The 13,773-nt window shown below is 40.6% G+C and overlaps 1 protein-coding gene across 4 annotated transcripts in view; it reads left to right on the forward strand.

Annotated features, from left to right (window-relative positions):
• BCKDHB (branched chain keto acid dehydrogenase E1 subunit beta) overlaps nt 1-13,773 on the forward strand; it is a 214,935-nt gene that overhangs the window by 8,048 nt on the left and 193,114 nt on the right. For all 4 annotated transcript variants that reach the window (XM_038554608.1, XM_038554607.1, XM_038554606.1 and 1 more), the window contains exons 2-3: nt 5,419-5,496; nt 6,886-6,954. In XM_038554608.1, coding sequence (XP_038410536.1) covers nt 5,419-5,496; nt 6,886-6,954 — 147 coding nt within the window. The remainder of the gene's footprint in view (nt 1-5,418; nt 5,497-6,885; nt 6,955-13,773) is intronic.

Below are 13,773 nucleotides of genomic sequence, written 5' to 3' on the forward strand. Positions count from 1 at the left end.
CCTGATTTTCAGCATTGTGTGTAGGTGTGGGTTTCTTTATTAATTCTATTAATCCTATTAATCCTATTTTAATTTTCTCCTGGATGCCAAACTTTGTGCTAGGTGCTTAGCACAAAACACAAATGTGGATGTGGACCCGTCTTCATGGAATTTGAAGTCTAGTTGGGAAGAGGGACAGAAAATAGCTAGCGGGGATGCCTAGGTGGCACAGCAGTTGAGCATCTGCCTTCATGCCCAGAGTGTGATACTGGAGTCCTAGGATCTGGCTCCCTGCATGAAGAGTGCTTCTCTCTCTGCCTCTCTCTCTCTCTCTCTCTCTCTCTCTCTCTCTCTCTTTCTGTGTGTCTCTCATGAATGAATAAATAAATCTTAAAAAAAGGGCAGCCCTGCTGGCGCAGCGGTTTGGCGCTGCCTGCAGCCTGGGGTGTGATCCTGGAGACCTGGGATCGAGTCCCACGTCAGGTTCCCTGCATGGAGCCTGCTTCTCCCTCTGCCTGTGTCTCTGCCTCTCTCTCTCTCTGTCTCTCATGAATAAATAAATAAAATCTTAAAAAAAAAGTTAAAAAAATAGCAAGCAAATGTGTACTGAAATCAGCCCCAATGGCAATAAATGACCTGTAGGACATGCTCAGGTGCTGGGAAAGAGAATAGAGACCTAGCAAGGCTCTTAAGAGGCAGCATTTAACTAGGCTCTAAGGATCAGGAAGGGACATCTAAGAAGGTATGAAGGGGGTGCCAGGCAGAGGATCCAGCATGCATGAAGGTCCTGATATAGCAGGGATCTTGGTTTGGTGGAATTGAGAGAAGTCTCAGGTGCTGAGCCTTGGGGGGCAGTGGTACAAAATAGGACTTTAGATGTGGGCAGGGATGAGATCAAGCAGGGCTTTGTGGACATGGTGAGGAGTGGGGCTTTATTGCGGGTGCAGAGAACTTAGAAGGATTTTGAGCAGAGGAGTACCATGACATGCATTGCTCTTTAGGACTTATTGTAGTAGTGCTTTGATGAATGAGAAGTGAAGGAGTAGAAGAGAGGAGGTGGTACTATGGACTGGATGTATGTGTCTCCCATGCCCCCCCCCCCCCCCCCCCAATTCATATGTTGAAGCCCTAATTCCCAGTATGGTTGTATTCAGAGATGGGGGTCACTGAGAGGTAATTAGGTCATGAGGGTGGAGCCTCGTGAATGGGATTAAAACCCTTTTAAGAGACATAAGAGAGTCTCTACCATGTGAGGATACAGCAAGAAGATGGCTTTCTGCAAAGTAGGAAGAGAGTCTTCATTAGGAACTCACCTTGGTCTTGGACTTCCTAACCTCCAGAAGAGTGAAAAATGTTTCTGTTGTTTAAGCCACTCAGTGTGTGATGTATATAGCAGCGAGAGCTAAGGTAGGACATTAGGAGGTAGTTTTCAGGAGCAGGAAAGAAACGGTGAGTTCTGGAATTGGGACATCGTAGTACTAGATTTTAAGCTATATTTTGGAAGTGGGATTGGATAGAAGAAATGAACAAAAGGAAGATACTCCAGGATGCTTCCTTGATTTCTGGTTTGGACACTTGAGTGGAGGATAGCGCTGTTTGCTGATGGAAAAGACTGGTTTTGGGAGCAGATGTCAAGAGTTCAGTTGTGTGCTTCCTGAGTTAGAAAAGCCTGACCCAAGTAGGGAACTGGTGACTGTTGGGTGTAAGCCTGGAGCTGAGAGGAGAGGTCTGGATTGGAGATTGGGAGTCACCAGCATTTGGAAGAATTTAAAAGGCACTTGAGACAGAGTAGAGAAGTAGCCAGCCAAAGGAAGGGAAACAGCTGTAGCTCGTCATACCATGACAAAAGACACAAGGTGCTCCTAGGGAGACCCAGGGCTCCTAGCCACAGTCTATTGAGCTTTAAGGCTTTCTTAGGTCCTCTCAATTTTGGCCTTAGGTGACAGTCTCCTTGCCAACACCCCCCCCCCCCACACCCCCCACCAACCACCCCCCTCCTTTACTGGCACCCTGAAGAGGCATTTGTGTTTATATAAATTTTAATATAAAATGTTCTGTCCCTCCTATTTGAAATCTCTGTGAAACTTTATGGGGTAGAGGTTGGGAAACCCCAGAGTAGGGATTAAAATGGGACAGAGGTACATATCTGGCACATATAAAGGGATTCCTGGAGAATGGGACATCTGTAGGGGTGGAAGAGGTTTTGTTGGGAGAAAATAGGTAGTTTCTTAGGCATCTTTCCATCTCACAGTGTGGTTAGTGCCAGATTATGCCGCTAAAATCCTTCATTCATCATGTTTCAACAGGCATATACTGATTGTCCTGTTTCTGTTAGGCACTAAATGCTGAACTTCCTCAGGAATATGACACAAAAATGCTATACTATACGAGTGTATTCCAAGCTCAAGAGGGCCACTGCTGGCTATGCTTGTAGAACCTTTGGTTTCTGAAAGCAGACCCTAACTTTCCATATCATAGCTGGGTTTTTTTTTATTTGTTCATGGTCTGACTACAAACACCCTGTCAACATGTCCTGCTGCTGACCTTATTTATTTCTAGACAACTGCTTCTGGGGCACCCATTTGCCCCTTTAGTCTCGAGACTCTAGTTGTGCAAGGCGTCTCCCTTCAATGCTTCTGCACACTAATAGTTACTCAGAGTAACTCAATAACACTTCTACTTCATTCCCCTTCCCTGCAGAGTGACTCTGAGTTGTCACAGTGGTAGATATTTTTTCCTACTGTATTTCTTTCTCCTTTAGTGGTTGGTTAACACCATGCTTTGTGTATTTTATCTTTATTGAATCAACCTAATATATTTCTTTGTTCTGTCATTCATTCAACAAATATTTATCAAGCACTTACTACATGGAAGACATTGTTATAAGCGCTAAGCATATACTTCTGATCAAAAGCCCTCTCAGGGCTTCTGATCTATTGTGTTCCGTATATTCTGCAGACGCTCCATTATATGCCAGTTTATCTTTGCAACAATGATAACAGCTTGGTTTTTCACAGTGCTCTACTTAGGACAAGTTCAAGTGAGCAGCTCGCTCCATCCATAAAGCTATGTTTTACCAATAGGTACCCATTAGCTTGTATCCCTGAAAGGGAAATTACACTGCTGTGTACATTTTTGTTTGTTATAACTTTTTTATCTTGGAAAGAAGAGTTGTTTGGTTTTGAAATTTAGCAGCCGTTTATTAATACTGGTGATTGAATGATTTGGCAGTTTGTTTTTTTTAAAAGATTTTATTTATTTATTTGACACAGAGCACAAGCAGGGGTAGAGAGAGGGGGAGAAGCAGGCTACCCACCGAAAAAGGAGCCTGATGTGGGGGCTCAATCCCAGGATCTCAGCCGAAAGTAGACGCTTAACCAACCAAGCTGCCCAGGCACCTCTGATAGCAATGTTTAATAATTTTTTAGTGTTCATAGTTAGATGTGCTATAGGTACATACTTTGTCATGAAGGAACATAGACATATCTTATCAATGGTCTTTAATAGAACTTGTAGGAGATAAGTAATTCTAAAGGAAATAAATATTTAAAATGATCTTACCTATGAATAATTTGTGATTTCTTCCTAACCCATTCACAGACTATCTTCCAACTTTAAAAATAATTGAAAGTAGATGTTCCTCTTGCTCTGTTAAAAATTATTTGAATCTTTTAAAAGCATCTAGTAGAATAACAGTTAATCCAAACTCCTAAAAATTTCAATCTATTTGCAAAAGAGTATTCAGAAGTAGAAGTTTTTGTGCTTACATGGAAATAAAACCCTTATATAATCTTACGTATAAATTATTTTCATATAAGAGAGTATATTCTTTGTAGGAAATTAAGCAGTACTTTCCAGATTTACTTGGTATGATTTTTTTTTTTTTTTAAGATTTTATTTATTCATGAGAGACAGAGAGAGGCAGAGACATTGGCAGAGGGAGAAGCAGGCTTACTGTGGGGAGCCCGATGTGGGACTCAATCCTGGGACCCTGGATTCACGCCTTGAGCCAAAGGCAGACGCTCAACTGCTGAGCCATGCAGGCGTCCTTTCAGGCCTTTATTTTTGGCGTTAAGGGCAGCAGGGCAGATCTGAATGGATATTGCCAAGCCCCGAATCCCGTACATTCAGCAGTGTGGAAGGGGTCAGAGCAGGTGGAGTCAGAAGGTCGAGTGTCAGTGGATAATGGAAGATGAGAGATGTCATAAATCAGAGCCTACCGTGAATCCAGGCTGAGCTTGGGACAAAGATAGGTCTCCAGGAAAAGGGCGAGTGACCAGTGGGTGTCACAGCCAGAGGTTCGATGGCAGCAATGACTGTTGTGAATCACACTGTGAGTTAGACCTTGGCTTTTTGGGACACCCCAGGCTACTGAGGACCGACCACAGAAGTTAACTGGGACAGAAGTCAGGATAATTAGCAGGTGTTCAAGGGATTTGCTACCAGCATGGCTGTGGGTTAAAGTGAACCCTAGTGCACAGATCAGGCAATAAAGTGAAGAAGGCATGTGGATCAGAGAAGATTCAGGCAAAACCCTTTCTCTGCCCCGAAGAGTGTGTTTGGAATGTGACCTCCAGTTCTGGGATATCTGTGGGCTCTGGGCAGCACCAAGACTTAAAGCTCAGAGTAATGATGTTCTGAATTCTAACATTTGGCACTTTATTAAATAAAAATTTCTACCATTCCTAATACCAAGGTCAAGATGAAGGACATGGGCAAAGTCCAGATTCTAATAATAAATAGCTTATATTTATTCAGCATTCACTGTGTCAGGTACTTTTCTAAGTACTTTACATGCATTGTTCCATTTAGCCTTCCTATCGACCTACTTAGGGAGCCAGAGGTTGGCTTGCCGAGATCTAACTTGAGCAGTAATAAGATATGAGGAAGGACCAAGTCTGATGTGTCAAGGCATGGGATTATAGTACTCTCCAAACACCAGCAAGTTCTGAGTGCTAAAGTTTATCATTAGCCTTCCTCCCTCATTGTTTTATGACCCACCACCATTTGCTGTTACTGGCATATTACATGTGCCTCGGGCCAGGTGTACTTGTTATGGCATATATCCTTAGCCCCTGGCCAGAATGTCTTTCCAGACTACTTCCACTCTGCTGGTCCCCTTCCTGACTTCCCATCACTTTTTTCTATGCACATTTGGTGACTTGCTTCTATTCCTTTTTCCTTTTGTGTACTTGTTTTTTAATCTAATATGTGTAAATTTTGCTTTATCATCAAGTACAAAAGTCTGTATGGCTTCTGTATTTCCCCCAGAACCAGCATCCAATAAATTCACACACTATATTCTATATCTTCCTTTCTACTTTGATTTTAATCATGTTGTAATCAACTGTTAAGAAACTGTTTTTTTTATATATATCTTACAATATAGGAAAAGTTAATTAAAAAAGTTTTTTTTTTTTTTCTTTTTAATTTTCACAGGGCAAACTCAGAAAATGAATCTTTTCCAGGCGATAACAAGTGCCTTGGATAACTCATTGGCTAAAGATCCTACTGCAGGTAAACTTCCTTTGTGCTTGACTGTGGTAGCATGTTAATTCAGAATTGCAATTTTCTGGAAATATTGAGTCTGAAGTTTAATGGTTAACAGTACATATATCTGAAATTTTTTAAAAGGTCTGATATCACAAAAATATGGTATTAACACATTTCTAAAATCAATTCATTATGAATCAATTCTCATGTATATCTCACATCATCAAGTCAGCTTTCTTCCATAGTATGTGTGATCCTGGTATTATCTTAATACTTTTTGGATTAATGCCTACTAAGGACTTCTGTTCCTTCAGCATATAGAAAAAAAGTAGGAAGTACTGCTTCATTCAGATTTATAAATCTGTTTATGAAATGAAGATTTGATTCCATGCTTTCCTTTGAGATACATTGTCATTCCACCTACAAGATTTTTGGGAAATAACTTTAATGATCAAACTTGGTAAGATAAAGTTATTTATTATTGGTATAAAAACAATTGTTCTGCTGTATGTTTTACTTCATATATATATATATGTATTGATATATATATATATATATATTTAGTATACCTGGGACTTCCACTTGAGAATCCTAGTTTTAAATCAAGTGAAGAATGGGTTGTGAGGAGGAACTGAAAGCTACACTTGTGGATGATGAGATCTTGCTTTGTTTGAATGCCATCTGAGAATAATTGATGTTGACGAGTAATTTAGGGTGAATTGTTTTTCTAAGGTCCATAAATCTGGTTAGGTGCATTAAGAGGACTAGAATTCAACTCTGAACACCCATTTTTATTGTCCTTGCTTCACTATATCCTGCCATACTTGCCTCCTTTCACGGAATTTAAGTCCTTTTCCTACTTCTAACTGTTCTCTCACCTTGGAATGCTTTTCCTTCAACCTTTCAGATTGTTGACTTTCAGTGTATACCATGTAAAAAAGACCCGAGCCTGGAGTGTGAGGCATAGTTCTGCCTCTTACTTTCTAACTTGTCAAGTTACTTTATTACTTCTCTGGCCTCATTTTCTTCATGGGTAAAACAAGAGGACCTTCTAGATTAGTGGCTTTTCATCAATCGGGGTGATTTTAATCCTCCTTCTTCCTCTTACATTTAACAATGTCTGGAGACACTTTTGGCTGTCACAATTGTGTGTGTGTTGGGGAGGGGCAACTGTCAGCCACTGAGAGGAGACCAGGGATGCTGCCCTATGTCTACAGTGCACAGAATAGGCTGCTACTACAAAAGAATTATCTAGTCCAAAATGTCAGTAATGTTGAAGTTTAGAAACCTTGGTTTAACCTTTGATCCATTTCTGTTTTCTGATTTAAAATGTAAACATTGAAATTAATTTTCATTGTCAGTATCACTTAGGGATTATTAAATAAAATCTGTTCTTTAAACATTGTTTTTCAGTAATATTTGGTGAAGATGTCGCCTTTGGCGGAGTCTTTAGATGTACTGTTGGCTTGCGAGACAAATATGGTAAGTTAACATAAAGATGTTAACTTTATATGAAGAGCATTTCTGTATAATTTTTCTTTAAATGTCCTGAAGATAAAAATATGCCTGTTATGTTATCTGCCATTTTCTTATTGTATAGATAGTTGTTGGTTTCTCATTTTGGTTTTGTTTTCCGTATCCATAGCCATCCACAGAATCCTTTGGCCTACATTTCTCCAGATGTATTCTTTTTGCAGCATCCCTCTGATCTGGTTCAGATCACACATATTTTAGATGCCAAAATAATCTTCATCAAATGTATGGTTTTTCATGTCATTCAAATCCAGGAAGCTTTGATCTCTTAGTACTGCCTACCTTAGCCAATTTTGATTCCAGTGCCTCTAGTTCAAGATTCTACCCTATTGCTTTCTGTTAAGGGATTTCATCTTTTATTACCTGGGTTAGTTGGGGTTCTCCAGAGAATTAGAAGCGTTAGGAAATACATACCTGTATCTATGTATGTGTGTGCATATGTATATGTGTTATATATGCATCTATATCTATTTGTAGTTATATGTATTTCTCTATATATGTGTGTGTGTCTATACCTATATCTATATTGAGAAAGAAAGATTTATTTTTTAAGGCATTGGCTCACACAATGAGGGGGCTGACAAGTCTGAAATCCATAGGGCAAGCCAGTAAGCTGGAAACTCAGGCAGGATTTCTGTGTTGCAGTCTTCAGGCTGAATTTCTTGTTTGGGAACCTGTCTTTTTTCCTAAGGCCTTCAAATGATTGGGTGAAGGCCCTCCATATTATGAAGGGTCATCTGCTTTACTGAAAGTCTACTGACTTAAATGTTAATCACATCTAAAGAATACTTTCAGAGCAACATCTATACTGGTATTTGATCAAACAACTGGGTGCTATCACCTAGCCGAGTGGACACACAAAATCTACCATCCCCCCCCAAAAAAGAAAAAATTACCATCCCATTATTTACATGTTTTACGTCCTCTGATGTCTGTCTTCTGCTTGGCATGTGATTGATTTTTGCCTGTTGCTCTTACTTCATGTGACTCAGACTCCAGAGTGCATGCTGGCCCATCCTGACATCCTCCTTCAACTATATTTCAACTCCTTACTGTGAGGGGTGACTTTGAGATGATTGACTTTTCGTTTCATCTCTCAGTCTTAACTAAACTGTAAGTCAGCAAAGCACTTAAGTTTAGGGGAGGAGCTGACATCTGCCTTTCTGTTTACCTTTGCCACTGCTCTCTAAAGCACATGGGTGCACTCAAGTGGGGGATCTTTCCGATTTTTTTTTTCTCTTCTAATTGTTCCTTGTCCCACTCTTCTCTGAGATTATCTCATATTTGAATCCGAGACCCCCTGGCATGTTCCATCTCGCTTACCAGGAAGTTCTCTTCTCTCTATAGCAGGTTCATTTTCCGAGTCCTGTCCCTCTGCTTTCTCCTGTTGATTTCTAACAGCTGTTTAGAGTTTGAGATAGTTGGGGCAATCTCAACTAGCTCACACTAGCTCAGTTAGTTCCAATCCAGCTAATTCAGATGCCTACAAACTTTAGCTCTTTAAAAGAAATTTCAAAGTCTTTATGCATTTGATTTCAAAAGCAATGCATATGCATTGAAGAAAATTTAGAAAATATAGAAAAACATAAAGGAGAAATATAAAATTGTCCATACTTCCAGAGATAATCTAGAGAAAACCATGGTACCCCTCTTGGTATACACACTTCTAGGCCATATTTGAATATCTCGAGTATATTTGCAATAGTAACTGATGTTAAACACAGAATCATACTTTTGTTTTTTTCTTAGGATTTTCAGCTCTGCTCACCTTGCCCACCCGTTCTTGCATATTGTCTACTCTATCCTTTGAAGCCCTTAGCATATATTTGTCAGAGTTGTTTTAAATCCCTGGCCTGGATAATTCTAGTCCCTGCCCTGTCTGGTTCTAATTGTTCTGTCTCTTCAAATTGTGATTTTGCCTTTTGGTATGCCTTGTAATTTTTTTCTTGCTAGCTGGACATGATACACTGGGTAAAAGGAACTGCTGTGAATAGGCCTTTAGGAATGTGTTGGCGAAGTGTGTGGGGAAGGGAAGCATTCTGTAGTCTTGTGATTAGGTCTCAGTCCTTTATTGAGCCGATGCCTCTGGACTGTGAACTACCCAGGTGTTTTTACTTCTCTCTCAAGTGGGACAGGATGGCTGGAGCTGCCTGGAGTTGGGCATCCTCCTTCCCCCAGGCCAATTACACTTGGACAATAAGTACCCAGCAGATGAGGCTCTGGTTAACTAGTTTCACCTGACATTAGGCTTTTTAAAGAAGGGCATGCTCTGGCGTATTTCAAAGTGGTTCCTTGTCGGCTTCTCCAGCTGGAAGCAAGAGGAGATTTTTCTTCCTTGTTTATCATAGGAACCTGGTCGACCTGGAGGTAAGCCTCACAAAACTGGGGAGGCCTTCTTATGACTCATTTCCCTGGCGTTTGTAACTCAGACTTATCCACATGGAGCCTCCAGCAATTTCTCAATCACAGTTCAAGTTCTCCTAGCCTGGTACCGGCGCTGACAATGGCTTTTTACTCTCCAGTCTCTGCTCTGATAAAGTCAAGATTCCCTGTATTCCTGTCTGTCTCTTCAGTCTCAAGGACAGCAGTTTGCTCTGTGTCCTCTCCTCTCGTATGGGTCCAAGAAGAGTTGTTGATTTTTCAGTCTGTTCAGCTTTTACTTGCTATTAGGACAGCGTGGAACTGGAAACCAGAGGTTTCAGCTCCTCACATGTGGAACTGGAAACCAGAGGTCAAGTGGGGCTCACGTTACTTAGCTTCATCCACATGTGGCGTGGCCGTGCTGCCGAGCAGCGCACTGCCCTGGCTCTCCTGTCTCGCCTGTACCAGGGTGGTAGCATGCCCACTGCTTGTTTAAGCTGGCGAGTCTCCTGTTGGCTGCCTGCCCGAGTTCTCATCCGTGGGCTCTTCAGCCTGTGCCCATTCTGTTGGGGACATTCCATCCCTGTCCTCTGCTGCTCGCACTGGAGGGACTTCTGAATTTCTAGATCCAGTTTAGACCTCTGACTTGAGCTTCTATCACAGCACATCTTCATCTCCATGCTCCAGTCACTTCACACTCAGCATTTACAAACTCAGCTGAGTGCATTCTCTCCACCCAGCACATCCACAGCTCCCACCGCATTTTCTATCTCCGTGAATAGGCCACTATCCATCTGGTTACCTGAGCCAGAAACTAGGGCTCCTTTCTCATGCTTCACCAGCACCATCCCAGCACGTTCATTTTTACAGTTTGTCTCTAAAATGGCCTCTCCTTTCCATTCCCACTTCCCCGGTGTGCATTCAGATCCATAATCACCTTTGCTTGGACAGTTTCACCACTGTTCTTAGTAATCACCTTACCTCCACTGCCTACCTGGCTGCCAGTGTGATCGTTCTAAAAGTCACCCTTGATGGGATACACAAGGGACTCTGAGATCTGCCCTCTGCCTACCTACCTGACCTCATTCACTTTATTCTTTACTAATATTGAATTGCTAGATGTTTTCCCTAAGCCTCTGCTTTTTCCTCTCCCCCCCTTCCTTTACACACACCATATGGATCTTTCTCATCTGATTCCTTGGTAAGCTCCACTTTACCTTCAGAAGGTTCCTCTGTAAAGCTCTTCCTGACCTTTCAAGCAGACCCAGGCACTAGTTTTCACTGTTCAGATTTTACGTTTTTTACATATGGCAGGTTGCATTGTGATTGTCTGATCTCTGTACCAGACAACTTCTGCAAGGCAATAGATATTTAAGTACTCTGTGCATCCCGAGCTCCTAATACAGTATCTGGCAGTACTTACTAAGTGGATGTTGTTGAGTGAACTTACCCTTCACCCTCTCACCAAGAAAGTGGCTTCCTGCGTCAGAAAGGGGATTTCCGTATTGTCCTTTAATTGATGTTTGGTTGGTCTGATTTTTTTCTTAAAGGTTAAAACAGGGAGACACTCTCGCTTGAAAAAGTCCTCCACTCATTGAGGCACTTGCAGATTAGGTCTCTAGACAGGGGGCTGAGCTAATGAACCACTAGTTTTTAGTTTTATTGTCAGCTGCTGTGAATTTTTGTTTTTACAAGTGCTTTAGGACTATGGATTGAAGTTTTGAATAATTCCAGATTGGTCAGTATGAACATTAAATCAACTTTCTCTAGTGAGAAGGAGTGAGGTTCAGTCTTCAAGAGCATAGAATAAAGGAAATGGTGAAGAGAAATATTAAAACTTTTTCCATATTTAAAAACGTAGCATGTATCTTTTAAAAATAATTCTCTGCCTTTTTGAATGCAGGCCAGAGATGTTTAGCTGTACAGAAACATGCCCACTTAGTATTTTTTTGAAGTTAAAAGCACTTGTATTTTAAAAGATAATATCGATATCATTGAATACATGGCATTAAATGACCTAGTAAAGAGCATCTTGCAAGGAATGGATTAGCCTTCTGGGGAGGAGCGGAGTGTTGAGAGATAACGGATCACAGTCAGTAGGTGGCAGCCTACACTTCGAAATGAGACTGTCCTATCTTCGCCGGCTTGGTACCAATACTCCGCAACTGTGGGAAGCATTTTAAATCCCACCAGAAGGGAGAATTTGAAGAATTGCTGGTCACTGACCTAATATCGTGATGCTGAGTACTACTTAATATTAAAAAGAAGCAACTGTATAATTAGGGACTGTGCTGTTAAAAAAAAAAAAAAAAAAAAAAAGAGAATGAGCTCTTTTGTACTCCAGATAATCCAGATGAGTGAGTGTAGCATCCCTAAAGCACTGTTCTCCTTCCTTGTCCTTTGATGGAACAAAATAATAAGGATGGTTTGAAAACTGAAAGTAGTCTAACCTTATTGACACATTGCACACCAAATATCAGCTTTAGCCTTTTTAAGCAAGGGATTCCTTGCTCCGGAGCAACAGTTGAAACTAGGTATATCCTCGGGAAGCCCTGGGTAGGAGAGGGCAGTTCAAATGGTAATTGATTTTTATTTTTATTTTTATTTTTATTATTTTTATTTTTATTTTTATTTTTATTTATTTTTATTTTTATTATTTTAGGAGACGTGTAATTTTATGTTGAATACCACCCAACTTTTCATTTATATAATGAGATGGATTCCACAGGTCCTACAAAACGTGTCGACATTGTTGTCTTCTTTATATTGTCTGTGTGTTAGTCACATAAGGCTTCGATATGTCAGGGTTAGTATATGTTTTGTTTTTTTGTTTATAAGATTTATTCATTCATTAGAGAAAGAGTGCGAGGAGGGGCAGAGGGAGAGAGAAACCCCAGCAGACTCCTTGTTGAGCATGTAGCCCGACCAGGGGCTCCAGCCCGTGACATGTTTTATTTTACACTCTTCTATACTGATGTGGATGTTGCTGGGCTGTGGTTCATAAGGCTGTATTTTGGTCCACTTATCTGAAGAAACTTAGGTGAGAAAATGAATAGCAGAGGACTTGCTGAATTAGTTTACGGGCCCAAACATCTGCCTTTTCATGGGATTTGATGTTTTTCCATTACTGTATTCATTCCTGTACACCACAACTGTGGCCTGTCTTAGCAGCTTGGGAAAACGAATATAACCGCCTGTTTGTTTTCTTATGTAAACATCATCGAAATTGTATAACCAGGCACTTCAGTACCCGGGATTCAGGAAGGGAAATAAGGGTGGGCGTGTGGAGAAGACACGTTCTCCTCTGTAATGTGCAGATATTTGGAGCTTGATTTTCATTCAGCCTCCATGGCCCCATCAGTCAAGGAAAGGACTAGATGTTCCTCACAGACACTTCCTTCTGTATTCTTTGTGTTTGTGTCTTTTTTTTTTTTTTAAGATTTTACTTATTCATGAGAAGCACAGAGAAAGAGAGGCAGAGACCTAGGCAGAGGGAGAAGCAAGCTCCTGTGGGGAGCCTGATGTGGGCCTTGATCCCAGAACCCCGAGATCACAACCTGAGCCAATGGCAGACACTCAACCACTGAGCCACCCAGGTGCCCCAGCTTGCGTCTCTTTTTTTGCTTGTCTCTTTTTAAAAAGAGGAGTGCATTGGCTTTACATTTCAATTTCCTTCATATTTAGAGGTTTTATGAATATAACAATTCTGTCATTTCAGAATTGTGGGCACTTGAGACCCTTAATTTTCTCTCAAGAAGTCCCTTTTCCAGTATAAATTTTAAATTTGGGGGATGAAGGCAAAATCTTTTGACAAGTCTGCTACATTTTTATGTGAATTATGAAATTAACCTCTTCAACAGAAAAAAAAAAAAAAAACCTGCTGCAGAGAAGGGGCTTGTTGGGTAATCATTGTACTCCTGGATGTGTTGTCAGGAATGTCATTCAGTGAAAGGGGGCTTGGCTTCGAGGCAGTTGGAATCCATTTCAGTGAAAAGAAAAATCTTGGTAAAATAATGGCAATTCTTGGGGGAAATGAAATGCATGATTTTTTTTTCCATTATGACGTATATACATTTATTACTTCACAGCAGATTGAATACCACATATAAGCTGTAAGGGTTTAACTCTTCTGTGAATTTGGAATAAAAACAGGTGTTAAGATGATGTAAACTTTTTTTTTCCCTAATGTGTTTATTAAAAAATATTTTAAAAGGATTGTTAGTAGCTTTGTCTTTCTTCCTAAAAGTCAGGTGTTTTCAGTTGCTCCTCGTATTATAAGGCCCTTTGTTTTCTAAGAGTACACATGTGATAGAACTAGATGAAGAACATATTTAATGTACCCTTCTTGTTATCTCTTTTACCTTGGTGAAGTTCCTCGAAAATGGGATGAAAATATTATTGATATAT

This window comes from Canis lupus, chromosome 12 (genome assembly GCF_011100685.1).
Source record: "Canis lupus familiaris isolate Mischka breed German Shepherd chromosome 12, alternate assembly UU_Cfam_GSD_1.0, whole genome shotgun sequence".
Taxonomy (NCBI): Eukaryota; Metazoa; Chordata; class Mammalia; order Carnivora; family Canidae; genus Canis; species Canis lupus.